This window comes from Drosophila subobscura, chromosome O, assembly GCF_008121235.1.
Source record: "Drosophila subobscura isolate 14011-0131.10 chromosome O, UCBerk_Dsub_1.0, whole genome shotgun sequence".
In the NCBI taxonomy this organism is placed as follows: domain Eukaryota; kingdom Metazoa; phylum Arthropoda; class Insecta; order Diptera; family Drosophilidae; genus Drosophila; species Drosophila subobscura.
In genome coordinates, this window is record NC_048533.1 from 12,298,895 (window position 1) to 12,319,331 (window position 20,437).

General features: G+C 46.2%; 5 protein-coding genes across 9 annotated transcripts; 2 read left to right on the forward strand and 3 right to left on the reverse strand.

Annotated features, from left to right (window-relative positions):
* Positions 1-9: 9 nt before the first annotated feature.
* LOC117898828 lies at positions 10-1,169 on the reverse strand. Its single transcript, XM_034808494.1, has 4 exons — positions 652-1,169; positions 407-595; positions 243-347; positions 10-188 (listed from the first exon to the last, which is right to left on the reverse strand). The coding sequence occupies exons 1-4, from the start codon at positions 1,032-1,034 to the stop codon at positions 50-52; spliced, it is 816 nt and encodes a 271-aa protein (XP_034664385.1). The 5' UTR covers positions 1,035-1,169; the 3' UTR covers positions 10-49.
* A 1,094-nt stretch (positions 1,170-2,263) lies between these two features.
* LOC117898822 (tRNA modification GTPase GTPBP3, mitochondrial) lies at positions 2,264-3,975 on the reverse strand. The gene is given in 3 exon segments (XM_034808486.1): positions 2,264-2,854; positions 2,856-3,338; positions 3,405-3,975. Coding segments are annotated over 3 exon segments (1,482 nt in total). The 5' UTR covers positions 3,900-3,975; the 3' UTR covers positions 2,264-2,350.
* A 311-nt stretch (positions 3,976-4,286) lies between these two features.
* LOC117898821 (golgin-84) lies at positions 4,287-6,247 on the forward strand. Its single transcript, XM_034808485.1, has 2 exons — positions 4,287-5,686; positions 5,748-6,247. Exons 1-2 carry the CDS (start codon positions 4,336-4,338, stop codon positions 5,960-5,962), a joined length of 1,566 nt encoding a protein of 521 aa, XP_034664376.1. The 5' UTR covers positions 4,287-4,335; the 3' UTR covers positions 5,963-6,247.
* Positions 6,248-6,279: 32 nt separating this feature from the next.
* Positions 6,280-13,486, reverse strand: LOC117898820 (C2 domain-containing protein 5). 2 transcript variants are annotated; one of them, XM_034808482.1, is made up of 10 exons: positions 13,323-13,486; positions 12,948-13,249; positions 12,546-12,891; positions 10,513-12,185; positions 8,901-9,240; positions 7,726-8,838; positions 7,575-7,662; positions 7,131-7,514; positions 6,803-7,075; positions 6,280-6,724 (listed from the first exon to the last, which is right to left on the reverse strand). In XM_034808482.1, exons 1-10 carry the CDS (start codon positions 13,484-13,486, stop codon positions 6,662-6,664), a joined length of 4,746 nt encoding a protein of 1,581 aa, XP_034664373.1. In that variant the 3' UTR covers positions 6,280-6,661. The 2 variants fall into 2 exon arrangements, with proteins under 2 accessions (XP_034664373.1, XP_034664374.1); XM_034808483.1 differs by having other exon boundaries at positions 6,662-6,724; positions 10,513-10,814.
* A 981-nt stretch (positions 13,487-14,467) lies between these two features.
* LOC117898823 (RNA-binding protein FUS) lies at positions 14,468-17,120 on the forward strand. 4 transcript variants are annotated; one of them, XM_034808490.1, is made up of 6 exons: positions 14,468-14,783; positions 14,890-15,318; positions 15,388-15,574; positions 15,641-15,853; positions 15,940-16,112; positions 16,178-17,120. In XM_034808490.1, exons 1-6 carry the CDS (start codon positions 14,468-14,470, stop codon positions 16,225-16,227), a joined length of 1,368 nt encoding a protein of 455 aa, XP_034664381.1. In that variant the 3' UTR covers positions 16,228-17,120. The 4 variants fall into 4 exon arrangements, with proteins under 4 accessions (XP_034664381.1, XP_034664380.1, XP_034664378.1 ...); XM_034808489.1 differs by having other exon boundaries at positions 14,872-15,318; positions 16,178-16,227; XM_034808487.1 differs by having other exon boundaries at positions 14,872-15,574.
* The last annotated feature ends 3,317 nt before the right edge of the window (positions 17,121-20,437 follow it).

Below are 20,437 nucleotides of genomic sequence, written 5' to 3' on the forward strand. Positions count from 1 at the left end.
TACTGAGGCAAATGGCACTCTGGCATGCCCTAGAGTTTCGACAGACAGCCTACTTGGCGCCTGATTTCTGGTAATTTTGTGTCAGGAAATCCAAAACATTGTAGGGGCAGCTCAGGGCATAGAAGCGCACACAGTCTTGGATGTCACTGGGATGTTTGTACTTGTCATCGGTTAGCTCTTCAGGCACGCTAGAAGTGGGGTACAAAAAGCTAAAATATAGCAGGAAAAATTTCCAAACTTACGTGAGGATAATCCGCATGAGATCCTCCATGAGAAAGCCTCCTTTGAGGCGCGTTCTTAGCTCACACATGGCGCGCTTTATGCAGCTGCGAATGTCCAATTGGAAGCTGTGAAGGAGCAAAATTTGATTAAACTTCATTTGGGTTTAGTTCCTCCCGCAGCTTACACTCTCCCTAAGGCCTCAAACTGATCGAAGATGTCCCTGCGTTCTCTGTAGCCGCGATGCAGCTTCCATTGTGGCACATGCGACCAGGACTCATAGGTCTCCTCTTGCGGCTGTTGCTGGATTTTCCATGGGGTCTCCGTGGACAAGTGCCAGGGTGATTGATAGAACGAATTCGCAGTGCGTTGGGGACTGTAATGGATTAATTTTTAAGCAATTTCTTTGATTTATTGATGCATTTTTTGTACCTGTAATATGGCGCTCTTCCATACGCTTCTTGCTGCATCGGAATCCGGGGTCTTTGATAGTCATTCCAATCCCAGCGTCTACTCGTCTTGGGTTTATGTTTCAGGTTCTTCAAAATCTTTGGCTGCCAACCCTCCACCGTATCCGGCAGTGGCACGTACAAATCAAATTCCAGACTATACTGCAGCCCACTCGGCCGTCCACCCACAATGATCTTGGTCAGGGCAGCTGTGAGCAGCAGCGAGGCCTTGTCCGGAAAGACCAAACCCCGCACACGACGCGACAGCAGCGCATCCCTTGGGCTCACAGCTTGCTGACAAAGTTGGGTTTGATTTTCAGCCCAAACGATGTGGAGATAAAGTAGCAGCAAGGTAACGCACCTCATGGCAACGTAATCAGAAATCAACTGATCTGTGACCAAGTTCTAAGTCTGTCACAGCAAATTAGCGCCAGGCGAGAGACGAGAGGCAAAAGTGCGCTAATTGAAGCCAGAGGCGGGACGGGGCGGTGCTCTTGCAGAACTTTTGGGCCTGGAAGAATAATTTTCAATCTCTTACATGGCACGTGGAAAATACACAAAAAATAAATAAAAATTCAGTTTGGGTTTGCGAAGGATTGCAATGTAATTTTTGCTTTGCAAAATGATCAACATTCAGTGCAAAACCCCCACCAAAACGTTGAAATATTTCTCATTTGTATGCCCAAAGCTTCCAGTCAACAAAGCAAGCTTGTGCCTTAAAATTAAACACCCAAAAAATATGTCTAATATCAACAGTTTAGGAACAACAAATAAAATCAAAACACAGCTCTAGAGTTTATAGCCAAAAATCAGCCAAGATGTCGCTCGTTGCCTTTGTGGGTCGATTGGTGCGTCGCAGCTTTGTGGCGCCATCGCTGCTGCAGCTATCGGGCAATCGTGGACCACGCAAGATACCGCATATGCCCATCAAGGGTCCCAGGGACTATGACTACTGGCGAGAGTTGAAGCGCGAGAGAACTCCGAAGCCGTCCCGGATGGTGGGGAAACGCATCCCGAAGAAATCCCAAAAGTTCAGGAAAATTGAAAGGGAAACGGAAAGAAAACGGTAGGGGGCAGGAGGAGCAACCGATAACTGATCAAAATGCAATCATATTTGAGCTAATTAATGTGTTTTTTTGAACGAAATTTACTGGCATTGTTTTAATTCGATTAAAATAAAAACCTAACCAATATTTGTGACATTATCCCAAACCAAAAGCTGCTTTCAATTTAAATGTGCCGCCAAGTTAACAGTCGATCAGAAGACAGCCAAATTAACAGCTTAGCTCTGTTATCTATGCCGCCCTGTCAGCTGTAAGAATTACCTCCATGTAAGCGTAAAAAAATGCTGTTTGCATATCCAAATATATCCCTATAGATGCTCTAATATTCTCCACCAATATCATCAACCCAAGAGCACTTTTTTATGCAGTTTATGACAATATTTATCATTTTTGGTTATACAGCTCTAACACACGCGTAACAGCAAGCTGTTATTATTAACAGCACATGCAACTATGCGCCTTACAGCACGCTGGTACCAATAACAGCACACGGTGAAACAGTGCTGCCCATTGCTGTTAGCTGAGAAATTTAAATTCAAATTCCAAAAATATATTTATAAATTATTGCAGACTTTGCGCTTAGTAGCTATCAACTATCTAATCTACTATAATATCAAGTCATTTACCAATACAAAAGTCTTTGAACACCACATCGAGTATATCTTCGCAGCTGACGTGACCCGTGATGCGTTCAATGCAGCGCACGGCATTCCGCAGCTTTGCGGCGGCAATGGCCATGTCGGGGAAAACATCTGGCTTGTAATCTCTTAGGAATATATCAATGTTCTCAATGCAGCGCTCCAGTTGCTGGCGGTAGCGTGTGTTCGTGATGCGCGGATGCTCGGCGCGTGGTGTGCCGCAAAGCTGCTGCAGCTGCTGCTCGAGGGCGCCCAGAAAAGTGGGCATATTGGCAGGCTGATGGCAGGAGATGGATAAAACGTTGCTCAGCTGCTCCAAGCGCTGGCACTCCTCTGCGGAGAGTGTGTCCGTTTTGTTGGCCACCAGCTGCACTCGCTTGCCGCTGCACAGCTCCGTGGGTATGTCCAAATCTTTGAGGTAGCGCTCCACATAGGCAGCAACCATCTCGTTGCTGGACAGTTCGCTCACAGCCTTCGCATCGGTTCAAGAGGAGTATTAAATCCGATTCCTCCACACATTTCCTTGCTCTCTTCATGCCCTCCCGTTCTATGCTGTCCGCCGTGTGCCTGCGCAGGCCTGCAGTGTCCGAGAATATCACCGGATAGCCGTCAAAGTTGTGCATCGTCTCGATAATGTCGCGCGTTGTGCCCGCCTGGTCGGTGACAATCGAAACGGAGCGCTGGCACAGCAGATTCAGCAGACTGCTCTTGCCCACATTGGGCGCTCCAACGATGACGGTGCGCACGCCCTCGCGCAGCAGTTCGCCCTGCCGCTGGTCATTCAAATGCTCGCGTATCTCGCCACGCACCGCCTTCAGTTCCTTGGTCAGCTGCAGGATGACGCCGCCCTCGATTTGCTCCTCCTCGGCAAAGTCTATGAAGGCCTCCAGGTGGGCGGCACAGCGGATGAGACGCTTGCGCCACTTGTTGTACAGGCGGCCCAAGGCGCCCGTGCTCTGCAGCAGTGCCTGAAAGAGAGAAAAAGAATCCTCAGTGGCTGCCTATAAATTGCTTTTCCTCTTGGCATCTCTCACTTGTTTCCTTTGTGCCTCGGTCTCCGCGTGTATCAGATCCGCCAGACCCTCGACCTCTGTTAAGTCCAGTTTGCCGCCAAAGAACGCACGCTTTGTAAACTCGCCCGGTTCGGCCTGTCGCAGTCCATCCAGCCGTCCGAGAGCGTCCAGCATGGCCGCAATGACTGCCAGGGAGCCGTGCACCTGAAACTCGCACGCATCCTCGCCGGTGAAGGAGGCTGGCCCGGGAAACCACAGCAGCAGACCCCTGTCAATCATTTCATTGCTGATGGGATGAAAAAATGACTTTAGATACGCCTGCCGCGCCTTGGGCTCGTAGTCGCTGCATCCGACGATGGCGCGCAGCGCTCTCTTTGTCTGTGGACCGGAGACGCGTATCACGGAGACGCCGCACTTGACGTGGCCCGAGCTGAGGCTGTATATGGTGCAGCCGCTGCTCGCATATCGCCGAAAGCTGCTGCAAAAGCTGTTTGTTATGTTCCGCAGCAGCGCCATTCAAACAATATTTAAACAATTCAACGTAAAAATTGGCAAAATTGCACCGGGAAGCAGACCCTACCCCACCATCAGAAATATACTGTAATATACCATTTATGGTATATAACTGAGAGCTGAGTGAAGAACTAACCCTCTAAAGCCCCCAATAATTAAACAGCTGAGTATTCATCTTGGTAAATTCTTCCTGTGCATACAATCTTCCTCCTTGCTTACAAAAAAAAACTCCCAACAATATCTTTCCCTGAACTGACCTAGAGTCAAAGAAGTTTCAAGCATAAAATACCACTCGAATTTACAAAGATTTCACCTGTTGTAATAGAGCGGTGTTTATAGGGCTAACTTTGTTATTTGTACAGTATATTTTAAAATTAATTAAGTATATTTTGGTATATTTCTGGTCAGACGCACTGTTTACGTGTTTTTTTCGTTTAAAATGTCATCCTGGATCACAGGATTGGCGGACAAGGCCGAGAATATTCTGAACAAGCTTGACCAAAATGCAGCCACAGCCCTGCAGTTGGAAACACCAGTGTCCGCCACCGGGGAAGCCACGAGTGCAATGAAGAGGAGCATGACCAGCAGTACCAACTCTTTGTCTCTGAAGTCGACGACGCTGTCGCCAGCGAAGCGATCGAGTGCCAGCGCCAGCGCCGCGTCCAGCGTGAAGAGCGACCAAGGCGCACCCGTGGTGACCAAGGAAATGAGCAAGCGAATGACCACATCCGCCAGCTTCTCCACGAATCCGGATAGCTATGGCAGCGCCATGGCCGACACCCATGAGCTGGCGGCCTTCAAGATCGCCCTGAACGAAATCACCGCCGAGCGGGACGAGCTGCGACTGCGGCTGCAGGAGCTGAACCACGACAGCGAGAACTTGGCGCTGCAGGAGCGCGCCCAGGAGCTGGAGACGCTGGCACAGACACTGTCCGAGGAGCGGGACAAGGCTGTGCACGATCTAAACGATGCCCACACCGCACACATGGCTTATGTGCACTCCATCTCGGAGCTGGAAACGAATCTGGCCAAGTTGCAGCAGGAGTACATGAGCGCGGCGCACAAACTGCAAATGCAAACCAAGGAGACGGAGCAGCATCGCCTCGAGCTGCACGAGTACCGCACCAAGGCACAGCGGGCGCTGCAGGCCAAGGATGCGCTGATAGCGGAGCTCAAGGCAAAGCCCACCGAAGAGGCAAGTGGAGAGGCCAAGGACAGTGAGAGCCGTCTGCTACAAATCGAACACGAGGCACTCAAACAGGAGCTGGAACATGCCCACGAAGAAGTGCACAAGATGCGCCTGCAGCTGGAGGATAACGTGGCGCAGGAGCAGCAACGCGAACTGGAGCTCAGCTCCGCGCGTCAGCGGGAAGAATCTCTGGCCAAGGAGCTGCGACAGGCACGCGAATACAGTCTAACCGCCGAATCCGAACAGCGCATGCTCACCCAGGAGCTCGCATCGATGCGGCAGCAGCTCAGCAATCAAATGGCCGCAGCCGCCACACGCCTGCAGGAACGCGAGCAACAGGTGCAGCAGCTGCGGCAGCGTCTCAGCGGAGAGGTGCACACCAGTGCCAAGAACGACTACGAGAGCAGACTGAAGGCGCTGACACAGTCGCTGGTCGAGCGGCAGGGTCTGTTGGAGCGTGTGACGGGCGAGCGGAATGCGCTGCGGCTGCAGCACGAGCAGATCCAAATGCAGCTGCAACAGAAGCAGCACATGGTGCAGATTGAAAGCCAGCAGCGAGGGAACCGCAACTCCTCCATGCTCTCCAACAGCACAGATGATGGTGGGTAAACCTTAGCTGCTTCCCGAACTTTTATCAGCATTAATTCCGTACCTTTCCACAGCCAAGGCTCAGTTCCCGGTGCTGATGCATCCCAGTCCGTTTGATAATCGTGTGGCGCGTCGCTTCAAGCGTGCCCTACGCCAGGCCGACTCAATGGGCATACGCGTGGGCACCTTTCTGCGTCGCTATCCGATGATGCGGGTCTCTGTGATTGTCTATGTGGCGCTGCTGCATATTTGGGTGATGTTTGTGCTGCTCTCCACGACGCCCAATTAAGCCTAAGAGGTCATAGGTTAAACTATCTGAGCAATTGTTTTATTTTGCAATTATTTAATTATTTTATACATAAGCTGACGTCGTGGGCCTTCGCGGCTGTAGCCAAAATTGGGGCTACAGCTGCAACGAGGCGGAGCACGAATTGTGTGTCATGTTAGTGTCATGTTTTTGTAGGTGTTGCAACAAGTTGTAGCGTATATATCATATATTATATATGTATCGTATCGTGTGTGTTTTTAGGTGTTCTAAATTCAATAAACATCCACTAGGCTATGTAGAGAAAAATTGCATTTGGCTGCTTTAAACACTAGAAACAATTAATAACAAGGGCCAAGAATATAATTCACACTACTAAGTTAAGTAAAAAGAACGTTGTTTCGTCACAGTTCGAATATTGCATACAGAAATTCCACTAACCAACCGCCAAAGAGCATATAAAGAGAGCTAGCGCAAGGTGGTTTGCCTACAAGGTGACTTTTTCCCGCTGTGGGGAGCACCATTAACATATTCACCACGCACAGGCAGACTGCAGACTTCACCTTGTATGTAAATACACCTTGCATGGGCACACCTTTAACCCATGCTGAAGTTGATAGAGAGACAAATAGAGAGGAAGCGAGCGGGGATTTGGCATCAGTAGCAGAGGCTTTTGGGGCGATTCGCGTAAAATGAACGCTAGATGCCCCGCAGGCGCTTATATCAGTCATCAGAGTAATAGCTCACATAAACGGCATCGCCGCCAATGCTAATCAAACACTGGCCCTAAAACGCAGAATAAAGAAGGGGTTGCAAAAGGGTTAATAAAAACAGCTGTGCATGGCTTAACGGTGCTTTGCTTACCTGATTCTTGTGCTGATTATCAAACAATATTAATTCGGTGATGTAAAAGGAGACCATGGCATTGCCGCCCAACGATGCTATATGCGCACGCACCACTGCCAGCAGTTCGGTGATGAAGCCATGCACAAAGCCACTTATGCCGCCAATTTCACGTATCGAAGTGCTCTCCCGTATAAAGAAGAAATTGAGGTTGCCCAAATACTTTTCAATGCGTCCGCCGGGTATGAAGCTCAGCGGCGTCAAGTCCACGCCATAACGATCGCGCAAGGGGAACTGCAAGAAAGCGAATTACTTAGCTATCCATAGCCAGTGATGGTCTCACACTTACATAACGATTCCTGGAGACTGTTGTGCCCAAATTCAGCGACTTGATGCCTGTGGAGGTTGCCGGCACGCCCGAGGAGAGGTTGCCAAGGCGCGAGGGCGATGTTTTGCGCATTTTAAACGAACTCATGCCAAAAGGCGGTATGGCTGTGCTGGTGGGCGTTGGTGTGTCCACCATTTGATCTTCGTCCAATGGGAATATGTAATCCTCTTCCTGCAGCATACGTTTGCCATTTGACAGCTCTGGCTGGGAGTGTGCGGCATGCACTGTGGTGGCAGCCTCATGGAAGCCATTCTGCTGTGGTTGCGCCGGTCGTCGACGATATTTCATTTTATTGGCATCGCTCAGACCCATGGCCATGCCGGTGACCAAAAGTTGAATTTGATCCTAAAAGAAGACAGAAAAAAATTAAGTTTTGATGCCAAGGGGAATGCCTCGCCCACTTACCGACTCGGGTAGTTCCAGCCTAAAGCGTAAATCACAAATGGCACAGGGTATCATGGTGCGCAGCTTAAAGTAGATCGTCTGCAGCAAACTGTGAACAAAAGAGAGATTAGTTCTGTGGCTACACTTAGGAGGGGCACCTCCCTGTACTCACCGCTGAAAGTGCTTGGGAAATCCATTGACACTTTGCCCCACTTCCAGACGAGCACGCCACACTTGTGTAAACATTTGCAAATTCTTCACCGTGTCCATTTCAAGCATGCCCGGCACCTGCTGTGTGTTGACCACGTGGAAGCCCTCGGGCGGATATGGTTCCATGAGCAGCGATATAATCTCCAGATCCTCTATATCATCCACTTCCAGCACACAAAGCTCTTTGTTGCCGCAATTCAAATCGATTTCGTTCATTTCCTCCTCATCCGAGTCGTCCGTGTCCGACTGCTTATCGCCAGAGGCTGCCGTTGCTGGTGTCGCATTTGCAGCCAAGTCGGGGTCCAGGATCTTCAGCTGATAAATCTCCTGATTGCGCTCGAACGTCTCCTGCAATTTCTTTTGCAACTCATTCAACTTCTGCTTGTCCGTCCACGTGTTGCCGGCGACTATTTTCGGCACCTGCGGCACTGGCAGCGCTGTGAGGAAGAGCGCCGTGCCCGTGGCTATCAAGGCAATCATGCGCTCACCAATGGCCACTTGGGTGCGCAGTCCGAAAATGGCATTCATGCCCTTGGCCTTGAGCTTGTTGATCAGCACGCGGTGCAGTTCGTACTCCAAAAATGGCAACCCGTCGGATATTTCCTTGGCATTTAGTTCGGCGCGCAGATCCCGCTTGGCGCGCACCACTTGGGCCTGCATGAAGCAGCCGCGTCCTGTGACCTGCATATACTCGGGCACCTCCAGCGTGGCAAGCAGCACATCGGGCACCCGTCCCTTGCGGCAAATGGCGCATTTCTTCATCTTAACATTGAACGGCACGGAGCTGAGGTTGTAGGGTATGTGGCAGATGGCGCAGGCATTGCGCGGTCCATTCAGCGGTGGCATGCCGTAACGCTTGCCACCCGAACTGTTGCCAGTGCCCACGGAGCCGCTGTCCTTGCTGGCACTCGGCTCGCCGCTGCTGCTGCCATTTGCCTCCTCCAGGGAATTCGTCATGGCATTGCCCGTCGTGGCCTTGGACATGGCATACAGATCGGTTTGCGACACCGAACGATTGAAGACCATATTGATGACGGCCGCTGTGCCAGTGGCAGATAAAACACAAACATCATCGCTGCAAGCAAACCAAAGTTTGGGGATTATTTAAGGAAAGATTTTGGATATGGAAACTCTTACGAAATGGTTGTCGCCTCCGCATAACCCAAGACCACATTACAGCCCAGGGAACGCGCGTGCGAACGTATCTCCATGCGCAACTCCGTCCACCAGCTATCCCGCACTTCGGGCTCATCGGGGTTGGGCACACGCTCCAGCAGCTTCACCGAACTGGCAGCCACTGTCGCGCCCAGATGGAGTATGAAGCCCGTGGGGTACTTTGTCATGGTCAGAAACGGATACTCCAACATGTCCAGGCTATCCGCTGCAGTGCCTGTCTTGGCCCCAACAGCGGGCTGCGTTAGACGCATCATTGCCGTGGCAGCCACCAGACGCTCGCTGGCCACACAAATTGAGTTGCCTGTGAATTGAATTTGAAGCAGAGGCAAGAGGATCAATGAAAGTATCGCTGGTGGGTGGGATTACAACCATTTTGCTGTAGAATAGGAATACAGTTATGTATATTTACAAAGTTAGCTTACGTCTAGAGAGTGGGGGGGAGACTTAGAAATGGTTGGGGTATGGTTGGTATGCAATGAACGAAAATTAATTATTCATTTCTTGAGTGTTGATCGTAATGGCATTAGTTTTGTCTGCTCTTAAAGCTCGATCACTATTCTTGCATCTAAATTTCTTGCCTGCATGTTATATAACATGTATCACGCGTCATGCAGCAGCGCATCTCGCTAGGGTTGTGTTTCCTGCGCGTAAGAACCTTCGACTTGGTGTCGCTAGAGACAGTTGATGCTGCAGTTACCGCTTTTATAAAATGTTGCTTGAGGCATCTCATCTGTATCCGTCTTACCCAACATGAGACAAAACTTCACAGCTACAGGATTTTCTTTGGGAATTTCTGATGATGATAAACTGCGGCACTTTCCTTAAAATGGCTCTTCCCCGATAGATTATTCCTTCTACGAAAGATTCCCCGAATAACTTTGATTCGCTGTACAAATTTTTCATAAGCGAACAGACATTTGGTATTTCGAAGAAGACGAAGAGAGAGCACTCTGCCCTTTAGAGTCGCCTAATTGTTGAGGCTTTGCTAGTCCCTCCCTAGCACATCCATTGCTTAATGCATTGCTCCACTTTGACGTCAAATGATCTTAGTTTAGGTAAAAATATATGTATGTATATGGCTGTAAATCGTAAAAACGGATGAAGCATTCGCAAGAGACAGTTTTGTGATGGGATTAAGGAGAACACATCGAATAACCACAGACAGAGTGAGAGATAGGCAGAGAGAGTGGCAGGCAGGCACACACTTAGACAACACACAATTAACATCAAGAATGGAGAATGGACATCAAGAGAGGCTTAGTTAGACATCGAGAGAAACAGTTACTTAGACATAGACAGAGCGAGAGGGAGAAAGCCAGCTACTTACGCTTGCGATGAAGGAATGTAAAGGCAAAGCCTGTGTTGTTGCCGGTGTGCAGCAGCAGACGACGCAAAGAGAGAACGTTGAAAGAGAACGACGTTTAACTGTTACTTAAAGTTACGCAAAGAGACCCAAGAGCGGGGACACACACACACGCACACGGAGCAGTTGGCAGGGTTGGCAAACGCTTAAAACTAAAGCCTTAAACTAGCAGTAGATTCCCCATCCTTAGCGACTAATCCCCGCACATACCTTTGGGCGTGACACTCAAATCGGAGTCAGAGGAGCGACGACAAATCTCCCCCACTGTGGCCGGCACCATTGTCGTGGCTGTCGATGCGGTTGATGTGGAAGCACTGTCGGCATTTGTTGCCGCCGAAATGCCACTCTTGGATGGACTTGGTGTCATCTTCAAGCGACTGCTGTTCACGGGCGAGGGCAAGCGCCAACCAGCTCCCGTTCCAGTTCCCATTCCCATTCCAGTTCCAGTTCCAGACGATGCTGGTGGTGGCGTGGCTTGTGCTGCGTTTGCTACTGCTGTCTCGTTGCTGGACCTAAGTTGTTGTTGTTGTTGTTGTTGTATGGCAAATGGAGCAAGCAATGATGATTCATTATTGTTGTTACTAAGGTTAGTACTATTAGATATATTTACAGAATGATCTAATTTGGTAAGAACAACAAAAGGGTTAAAATCAAAGGCGGAAGGTGGTACTAGTAGCTCGGACTTTGTGGGCGGTGTCTGGGGTGTCGGGGTCGAGGGGCATACACGCAGCTCTGGCGGTGCATTAAGCAGCAACGTGTTCGGTGGCGCAGCAGCTACAGCTGCCACTGTGCCCAATTGATTGAATGAAACACTGCGCTGCATGTTGCTTTTCCCGTAGCTGGGCAAATGATTCAACTGCAGCATGGAGCTGGATGTGTTCAGGTTGTTTGTGCCCAGCCAACCCTCATCGTTGCAGCATGTCGGCAGCTCTGGATGCGAGCTGTAGTAAGGCTTGTACTCCATTGAGAGCATAAAGGACGGATGTTTGGGCTTCAGCTCGAGCGGCATGTCCTTTGGCTTCAGGTGCATTAGCTGCTGCAGGCGTCGCGAGAAGCAGCGCAAGTCCTCCAGCAAGTTGTGGTGCTTCGGTCCGAGATCTGGCTGACTGTTCTCACAGCTGCGCGTCTCGCCTGGCCTGATCCAATTGTCCTGCAAATTCTCCTCCTCCAAGGACTCTTCGCCGTTGCTATCAGGCGGGAGTAAAGCAATTTGCAACGACTCCTCGGAGTCCGTGGAGTACGTGGAGGAACGTCCGCTCTTTAGCTGCATAAACTCCTCATCCACTGGCAAGTCCGGCGCTGAGCGCGTATTCTCCTGAAACTCCGTCAGACCGGGCACAGTGAGAAAAGTTTGGCTGGCTGTTACATGGCTGGGCCGCACGCCCGTATCGTTGCTTATGGAGCGCACAATGTTCGGCGGACTGGACTTCATGTTCAGGGGAAAACGCGACCTGCGACGCCGCTGACGAAAGCTGGACGGTGCCGTGACTGCTCCACCGCTGCCGCCAAAGATGCTGCTCAGCGATTGTGTGGCATTCTCGGGTATCTTTGGCTCAATACGTCGTATCAGCGTGGCATATTTCTCGCTGAAGACATTGCGCGAGGAGAGCGTTAGACGGCGCATGCGATGCCTGAGCTTCTTCTCGCGAATCCGTTCGCCGCGCTCGTCCTCCTGCCTGATGAGATTCTGCATGAGGTCCGCATCCTCTGTGTCGCTGCTGGCACTTTCGATGTAGAACAACGTTGCTGCTGCCGCTGCCTCTGCGGCTGCTGAGGGCTGCCGGCATATGTTGAGACGATATTGTGGCGTACGTCCGGACAGCGGCAGACTCAAGCTACTCGCACCCGCACAGTTGAGAAAATCGAGATACTTTTGGGCCAATCTACGCGTGGGATGGTGGGTGGGGGCGTGTGTGTGGATGCAAACACAAAAATACGAGACGACAAAGAGAACAACAACAACAATATTTTGGTGCGTGCAAAACGATACGACAAGGAGCGAGTTGGTTACGGAGAGAGAGGGAGAGATATCGAGAGAGATTGGATCGGTGTGGGGGTAAAAAATGTTCAAGAGAAGAAAAGAATTTGCTTTAGAACATTGTTGGAAATTAGAGGCACATTTGCTCGCACCTAAAAAAACGACTACAAAACGAATAATTAAAGCAAAAAGGAAACACTTAAAGTAGGTAACAATTTTGGCTTCCATTTCCAATTGAAAGTTTTCTTGTGTCTGGCATACTCACTCCTCTATGAGCACCACATCGGCGCTATTTGGCTGACTGCTGCTGGTGTCCTTGATCAGCGTGACGGCTGTGCCCACGCCTCGTGCCACTACACCCACATCGCCCTCGAGGTCAAAGCATTGCGTGTAACCGATCACCGCATTGGCGCCCATATTGATGGCCTTTAAGCCCATTTTGCGCTGCACCTGGCCGGACAGCTTCAGGAAGACAACTTGACGCGCTTCGTTGGAGGCGCGTGGTGTGCGTATTTTATCAATCCATTGGTACTCTGGATCATCGTTGACCACCAGCTCCTCGACAAAGCCATGTATGACTTGAGCGCGATAACCAAATGGAACACATTGGGCTGCAAAGGGAGAATCTTAATTAAAAAGAGCTTAAAGAGATAAAATAAGTACACACAGTGGAAGAAGGGTATGCCGCAGGAACTTTGACGAAACTTGTTGACATCCGAGAACAGATCCACTTTGACTATCACATTGATTTCGCCTCGAATGCCGTGCATTGTGTCAAAGACTGGTATCCAACCGGAGAGGACAGTGCCCTTGCCGTGCACCGCCTGACTAGAGCTCTCCAGGCACAAAGGATTCAAGCTAATGTTCACCTTGCCAATGGCATCATTGGCCGAATACGTGTCGTAGTCCATCAGTCGTATCTGCAGTGGCTCATCCTGCAGCTCAGCATCATCCACTTCAAAGCGAAACCTTGAAACACACGCAAGAATTATGAATATATATAGCTTAGAGGGGATGGCACACAACACAACACAACACACACCAGTCTGTGTTCCATGTGGGATTCAGGCTCTTGCGGAACACGTCCGTTTTGTGGGTCACCGAGGCTAATTTGATTTCAACAAATGCATCCGTCGTTTCACTGCTCTTGTCCATGACAGGCAAATTGCGTGCCGCCTTGATTTTCACACCCACTTTGCCAGGCATCTTGTCACGTCGCTCGCTCGCTCCTTTTCACCAATTTGTTGCTAAATCTGCCAATCAATTTTTTTAACTTATGTTTTCCATTTTCTAGTTCTTAGTGTGGCTGCAATCGTATAGCGGCTAAATACCAGCGTGCAGTATTGTGTATATTTTTTTCGTTCTTTTTTCTAAACCTTCCAGCTAAATCGTTATTTTTGTAAACAATCCAATAAAAGAGTCAAGAAGAGTAGGCCAATCTTGTGGCGAATGTATTGTACAATCGAAGAAAATTGTATTTCCACGGCTGAGAGTCTTAGCTTGATGGCAATATTAAACAGAATATTAAATCGAGTAAATTTGTCATTGACCGAGACCGATTAACCTTCTGTTGACCAATGGGTGTTTAAATGCAAACTAAGAAATTAATGAAACTTAAAGATTTTTAACGCAGTTTAGCTGAATGAAACATTGCCCATTCGAATTTATTCGTAAACAGGGGGGATGTGTGGCTACAATAAACATTTACAAACAGTTTTATTTTGCGAATTTGGCGAAAGTGCTTGCCTATTTGAAAGACGGGCGTTCAGGGTGTTAAGTTTGAACAGTCACTCGGAATCAGCCGTGTAAATACCAAAAAAAAAGACAAAAATCAATAGCCGCCATATTTTTTCACATAAAACGACAGAACAAAACGCGCTTCAGACTCCCCTAAATATGTTTAGTTAAATAAGTTAATACAAATAAACTATTAACACAAGTGATTAGTGTGTTCTGCAGCACATAAGAGCGTTTCAACACAGTTGCATTGTCCAAGTTGCATGATATAAACGCTTGGAATCGCAATCTCCGGCATTTCTGTTCTTCTTCTTTCCCATTCGTGCTGCTGCCAGTGTGCGTCCGAGTCCCGCGACTGTGTGTGTGTTTCTGCGTGTGACTCTGTGTGTGTGTGTGTGTCCCAGTGCTGGTGTTTTTGTGCGATAATAAAATAATAGATAGACGAGGAGCATGGAAGGAGCACAAGTATCATCCCCGTCAGTTGGGGGCCCACGTGGTGGTGGCTTTCGCGGACGCGGCGGTGGCGCTCCCATGCGCGGCGGATTCGACCGTGGCCGTGGACGCGGTGGTCGCGGTCACTTTATGGGTGGCATGCGCGGTGGAATGGGTGGTGGACCGCCGGGAATGCAGGGCATGATGCCGGGCCCTCCGCGCGGCATGCGTGGACCCAGAGGAGGAATGGGCTACCAGGGACGCGGAGGATTCCAGCCCCGCGGTGGCGCTCCGATGGGCATGCGAGGCGGACGCCCGCCCATGTACCAACAACGTAAGTGCACAGCCCCCACAGATGATATTTAATAGCTTTAAGATACCTTAGAACACAATGTAAATCCCATTTATACGGTCGTAAGCAGCTCCCAAACAACACACAGGTGCCGACAACAACAAGACGGTGTCGCCCGTGCCCACAACAGCGGCGTCTGGCGAGTCACAGGCCGGCGAGGCCACCGGAGAGCAGGAGACCACAGATGCCCAGACTCCGGCGCCAGTTTCTGCGTCCAACAACTCACATAGCAGCAGTGCTCCAGGCAGCAATGGTGGTGGCGGTGGAGGTGGCGGAGGTGGAGGTGGACCTCCACCATACTTGGGACGCGGTCGTGGACGTGGCGGTCCGTTTAGTGGACGCGGTCGCGGCGGTGGCTATAATCCACATATGAATGGCAGTGGAGGAGGCGGTGGAGGCGGCATGTACGGTGGTCCTCATTCGCATCATAGCAACTCAATGGGCGGCGGTCCTGGGGGCGATCACGGACAAATGCCACGACGTGGGGCACCCCGTGGCCGAGGCGGGTACAATCAAGGTATGAGTCGGCCACCCATGCATCACCATCAGGCACATAATCCCAATACACAAATTGCACCGGTACCAGCTCTCAAACGTGGCGCACCCGGTGGTCCTGGTCCCAAGCGTGGACGCTATGAGGGTGGTCCCTACGGCCAGCGGCCCATGACACCCAAATATCATAACTCTCAACAGCATATGGGCGGCGGCGGTGGCGGTATGGCCTCGCAGTCATCCTACGGCTCGGCTCCCAGCCATCATTCATCGGCTCAAAGGTAATATAATCACCCACGGAAGCATCCCCAAAGCAACAACTAACGCAGAACTTTTCCTGGCTGCAGCCATCATGGTTATCAGACCCACGACCAGACACAGCAGGTCGATCCGTATGCGCAGAGCAGTTACAGCGCATCGACCTCGCAGCAGGGCTACAATGGCTATGGCCAGAGCAGCAGCAGCTATGCAGCGCACACATCTCAGACAAGTGCACCGGCCAGCAGCAGCTATGCCACACATGGCACCGAGTACGATCAGAGCCAGTATCAGAGCTACAAGTGGGTTGCCTCCTCTACACTCTACACTTTAGAGTTACTTCCAATTCAAAGAGAATTCATTCTAATAACGTTCTTTGTTCAAACAGTTCGACGGGCTATGCCGCACAGCAGGATACACGCTATCCTTCGTACAGCCAGGACTACAGCCAGCAGTATGGATCAACGGCTGTGGATTACAATGCGACTGGGCAGACGGACTACAGCCAGCATGGACAGCAGAGCACCGCTGGCTACGACGAGCGAGCCTATGCAGGCTATGGTATGTGAACTGATCACGCTGCCTGTAGCCTCCCATCAACCACCCTTTACCCCATCTACTTGCAGACTCGCAGGCTTATTCGCAGAACTATTCGAATGCAGCCGCTTACTACTAGACAACCGCATAACCGTCTCCTCACCCACAACACCCTAGTGGCCAGACACCAACCCAAAACAGAGAGTAAAAGAACGCTGCGCGTGCTCCGATGATGGGCGGTCAAGTAACCAAATAAAAATGGGATATAAGGGCAGAAAGTATAAACAGAAATACAGAAAGGGAAGGAAGGAGGTATATGTTTAATGCATAATTAATTTGCTATATATATATAAAATAATAATACAAATACCACACACACTCACACCCAAAAACACACACACTTAACATATATAACTTTAGTTTTAAGGAAAAAAAGTTCTTCTTTTCTTAGACATTAAGCATAACCCCCAAAGCATTGCTGCGCGTCTCTTTCCATAATCAATCTGCTACCCTTAACCGAATCGAATCACATTTCTCCCCCCTGTTATTTTGCCTTGTTTCCCCGCTGAATTTCCCAGCCCCGCCTATTGTTTAATGTTTTGTTCCTGGACAAACGGAGCCTTGTGCTCCAGCCAAAAACCCGCTCTTAGATTCTCCTTTTTACAATTTACAATTCAAGTGTGTGACCAAAAGTATGTTTAAATATTCATATTTTTTTACATCAACTGAAAGAGTAAAACAGTCGCGATCCGAATCACTGGATACTGAACTGAAATAAAACTAAAAACTTATATATTGTAAATCATGTCATGTCATACAGAAGAATAAAATCGGATGTATCAATAGATTTTAGTTGTTAAGCTCAAAAACAAAACCCACAGTGAAACAGAGAAAATCCAAAACCCCAAAGCATACAAAAATATGTTTATGCAGCAACTGGAATCGGCTATGATTTTGCAAGATTTTTGACAAAGAACCAGAACCTTTATTTCTTTTTTGTTTTTTTTTCTCACCCTCTATCCCAAGAAACAAACTTTACTCGTAGCCACAATTTAAGCAAAAACAAAAAGCACGTAATTATATGTAACTCTTTATATTAAGTAAGCCTGAGGAAAAAAGTGACGAAATATACAAACAAATATATTAGCAAGAGATGCAAAAATCATAACAATTATCAAAGTCAATAAAATAATGTTCAAAAATGTGTGTAATGCATTAAACTTATTTACACGTACATATTATTATTATTTCGTAAAAAAAACAAAAAACAAATACTATATACTATTATTCTGTTTAAATAAATAAGCTAAAAGAGAAACCAAAAAAAATATTGAGTGCAAAAAAACACCCAATCGAAAGCAAAAAGAGAAACGAAACGAAAAGAAAAGACTGAAATATTCACGAAGCGAAGCAGCGCAGAAAAAACTACAAGCATACAAATTCAAGACTTATCAGAGATAACGAAAAACTCTCAACCACTCAAGTATTAAGTATTTCCAAAAAAAAAAAAAAAAAAGAAAACTCAAGTGCAAAAAAGAACAAGAACTTACCACAAAAAGTCAAATCTGAACAAGAAAGGGAAAAGAAAGATAATGCAAAATACGCTTTGAAATGATCTACGATTCAGTCCCTAGTGTCGCGTTTAAATTTAAAAAAATTAGATAAATATCTGAATCGAGAGAGATTGACAATTGAGAAAGCTTTAAGTACAAAAACAAAATGAATATTAAAACTATTTAATCATTCTTTGGTAAGTTAAGATTGAAGCCAAAACAATATATCATATAAAAAACATTTTTTAGCTCATGTGGAACTCAGCAGGCAAACAAAAAACTATAAGAAGAGGCGTAAGCATATGTTTTATTAAATCATGTTGGTCTGATACTTAAGATATTTTTATCTGTGATACCTTTTCTCCATAACAAACTTAAGACGCTGCTGAGTTCGGCATAAAACCCAAAGGTCGGCCCTTTTGCCGCACTTTACCCTATAAAACTGTAGCATTTAGTTGTTTTTTTACAGGACTGAGAAAGCAAAGTTAACAAAATAGCGTTGATAGCGTTTAATATAACGCTTATCAAGTGTGAAGGAAACGAACAAGAATGGATTTGTCAATGGTGGTAATATTAATTCAAAAACACAACACTCTGAAAATGACAAGTAACAAAAAAAACCAAAACAAAACAAACCAAAACCAAAAAAAACTGAAAATATGAAATATTTTGTTTTCAATGTTGCAATTTTATGTTATTATATTTTTGTTTATGTATACGATGATTTTGTTTGTTATAGTTTACAAAATGAAAAGCAAAAGCAAGAAGAATAATTGATTTAGCCCTTACAAAGGGCCATGCTAAGGTGATGCAAATATAAATGATTAATACATATGATTAAAGATCGAAAAGACTGAACCCAAGAGACCAAAGTCTCTCCACAAATATAAAGCAAGAACTGAAGTTCATTTTTAAAAAACAATTTACTTCTAGTCAAAAAAAGATTCACTTTAGTTTTGAAATATTACTACATGTTCGAAATTGATTAAAACTTGAACGAACAAATTTATTATGAATGAATTTATATCCAGAACTGATCAAGTTCACTAGCAATCGGAGCAAAAGTGCCCCATAAAAACTTGAATTGCAAAAAGAAATAAAATAAAATAAAATACAAAGAGATGAGAGATCAGAGAATCCAAATATCAACTGAAATGTTCAGATATCCGACAAAGATAAACCATTTGTTAATGACATAAATATTTTAATTTATATACATATATAGAGATCAGATCAGATAACAACATTTATTTCACGTTTTTATGTCAAATGATTTGATTTAACTTATTCTATTATTTTTTAATTTTTATTTGATTTTCAATAAAATCGTTTACAAACAATGGCAACAACCAGAATATAATGCAATTAAATGCACATTTTTAATGATTTTTTTCCAGCAAAGTACAAAAGTAGTTAAAAGGCTGAATAAAAAATACCATGGAGAAAAAATATCAGCGATCTGCGGAACCCTCTATAATTTTTTAAGAATATACATACAAAATATATTTAACATCCAAAAGTTTGCTCCAGCCAACAAGGAATTTTCAGTGAATAGTTTTCAGAACATTTTGAACGAGTACCTTGAGTTGAGTACTTTCAAGTGCCGCGAAATATCGTCTATAAGTCATATATTTTCCATAAATTTGAGCTCGAATAAAAAATAACCATGAAGAAATTCGAATGCAGATAAATAAAGTGATATGAACTAAAACTATTAAAAAAGATTTAAAAAGAACCGAACTAAAAAATATTTAATAAAATAAAAATGAAATATCTAAAGGTTTGCTAATAAAAAAGGTGAGGCAAAACCTATAGCCGAATGGAGTGAAAATATCAGTGATATAGCCTTACGATTCTACCACTTTAATGAGAATATACAAATTATTTATTAACCTATGCGATGAGCTACAGTACTTTAAGTAGCATGTGTTGAGAATTCCGTCTAAAAACAAAATTAAATAATTTATAAAAAAAAAACTATAGTTTGGAACATTTTTGATTAAAGTTGAGTTCAGCTATAAAATAAATAATACGTGAAACGAACCAAAAGTGACTTTGAGGAAGAAATTAAATTTAAAAAAAAAGTATACGATATTATTCTGATAAATAGTTGTCGAGATTTATTTATAAAATATATTTACCTACTTATATGCATTGTGTTCCAATTTAAGGCATATCATCGAAGAACACATGCGACTTCCAAAAGATCAGACATTGATCTCTCATGTTTGGCAATATCTTCCGGATTTCAGATCTCCTTGGGATGTCGGAGAGAAGTCGATGCAAAGTCTATGCATAGAGAAAACTTAGGATTTTAAGAAAAAAATGTTTTCTAAGTTTATTTCAGTAATGATCCAACCTCTGAATTTTTATGAATTTCATATTATTTAAAAGGAAATTACATGTGTATGGATCACTGCATTCATTTTATTCATAACACACATAGACGAGAAATTGCAGTGTATATTTTATATGGAATAAAATATTATGCCTAATCTGTGGACGGTAAACGAACTATTATTATTAAACTTGGGAAAAAAACACAATCCGTTTGAATTTAGATGGGTTAAGGGTCCAAAGCAAACTTCTGCTGTTGAAGAAACAGCTGCAGCCGAAAAAAAAATAGATAATATTTAATAGTTAAATAAATGAGATGATTTCTCAGATCTCAGCAAAGGAGGCCAGTCCCAGAGACTACTCGAAGATACATGCATAAGTAGTCACAATAATACAATGAATCTCCCACTATTTTCCTCATTGTGTGACTTTTATTTATTTATTAATGGCACTCACCAC

Excerpts from the sequence above, each read along its gene's own strand:
- LOC117898823 (XM_034808487.1), top strand. The coding sequence starts at position 14,468 with ATGGAAGGAGCACAAGTATCATCCCCGTCAGTTGGGGGCCCACGTGGT. Across the intron at positions 15,854-15,939 it reads AGCCAGTATCAGAGCTACAA|TTCGACGGGCTATGCCGCAC; the intron begins GTGGGTTGCCTC and ends TTGTTCAAACAG. Across the intron at positions 16,113-16,177 it reads GCGAGCCTATGCAGGCTATG|ACTCGCAGGCTTATTCGCAG; the intron begins GTATGTGAACTG and ends ATCTACTTGCAG.
- LOC117898821 (XM_034808485.1), top strand. The coding sequence starts at position 4,336 with ATGTCATCCTGGATCACAGGATTGGCGGACAAGGCCGAGAATATTCTG. Across the intron at positions 5,687-5,747 it reads CTCCAACAGCACAGATGATG|CCAAGGCTCAGTTCCCGGTG; the intron begins GTGGGTAAACCT and ends ACCTTTCCACAG.
- LOC117898828 (XM_034808494.1), bottom strand. The coding sequence starts at position 1,034 with ATGAGGTGCGTTACCTTGCTGCTACTTTATCTCCACATCGTTTGGGCT. Across the intron at positions 596-651 it reads GGAAGAGCGCCATATTACAG|TCCCCAACGCACTGCGAATT; the intron begins GTACAAAAAATG and ends AATCCATTACAG. Across the intron at positions 348-406 it reads TTTGAGGCCTTAGGGAGAGT|CTTCCAATTGGACATTCGCA; the intron begins GTAAGCTGCGGG and ends GCTCCTTCACAG.
- LOC117898820 (XM_034808482.1), bottom strand. The coding sequence starts at position 13,486 with ATGCCTGGCAAAGTGGGTGTGAAAATCAAGGCGGCACGCAATTTGCCT. Across the intron at positions 7,076-7,130 it reads CAGTCTCCAGGAATCGTTAT|TTCCCCTTGCGCGATCGTTA; the intron begins GTAAGTGTGAGA and ends GCTTTCTTGCAG. Across the intron at positions 6,725-6,802 it reads ATAATCAGCACAAGAATCAG|GGCCAGTGTTTGATTAGCAT; the intron begins GTAAGCAAAGCA and ends TCTGCGTTTTAG.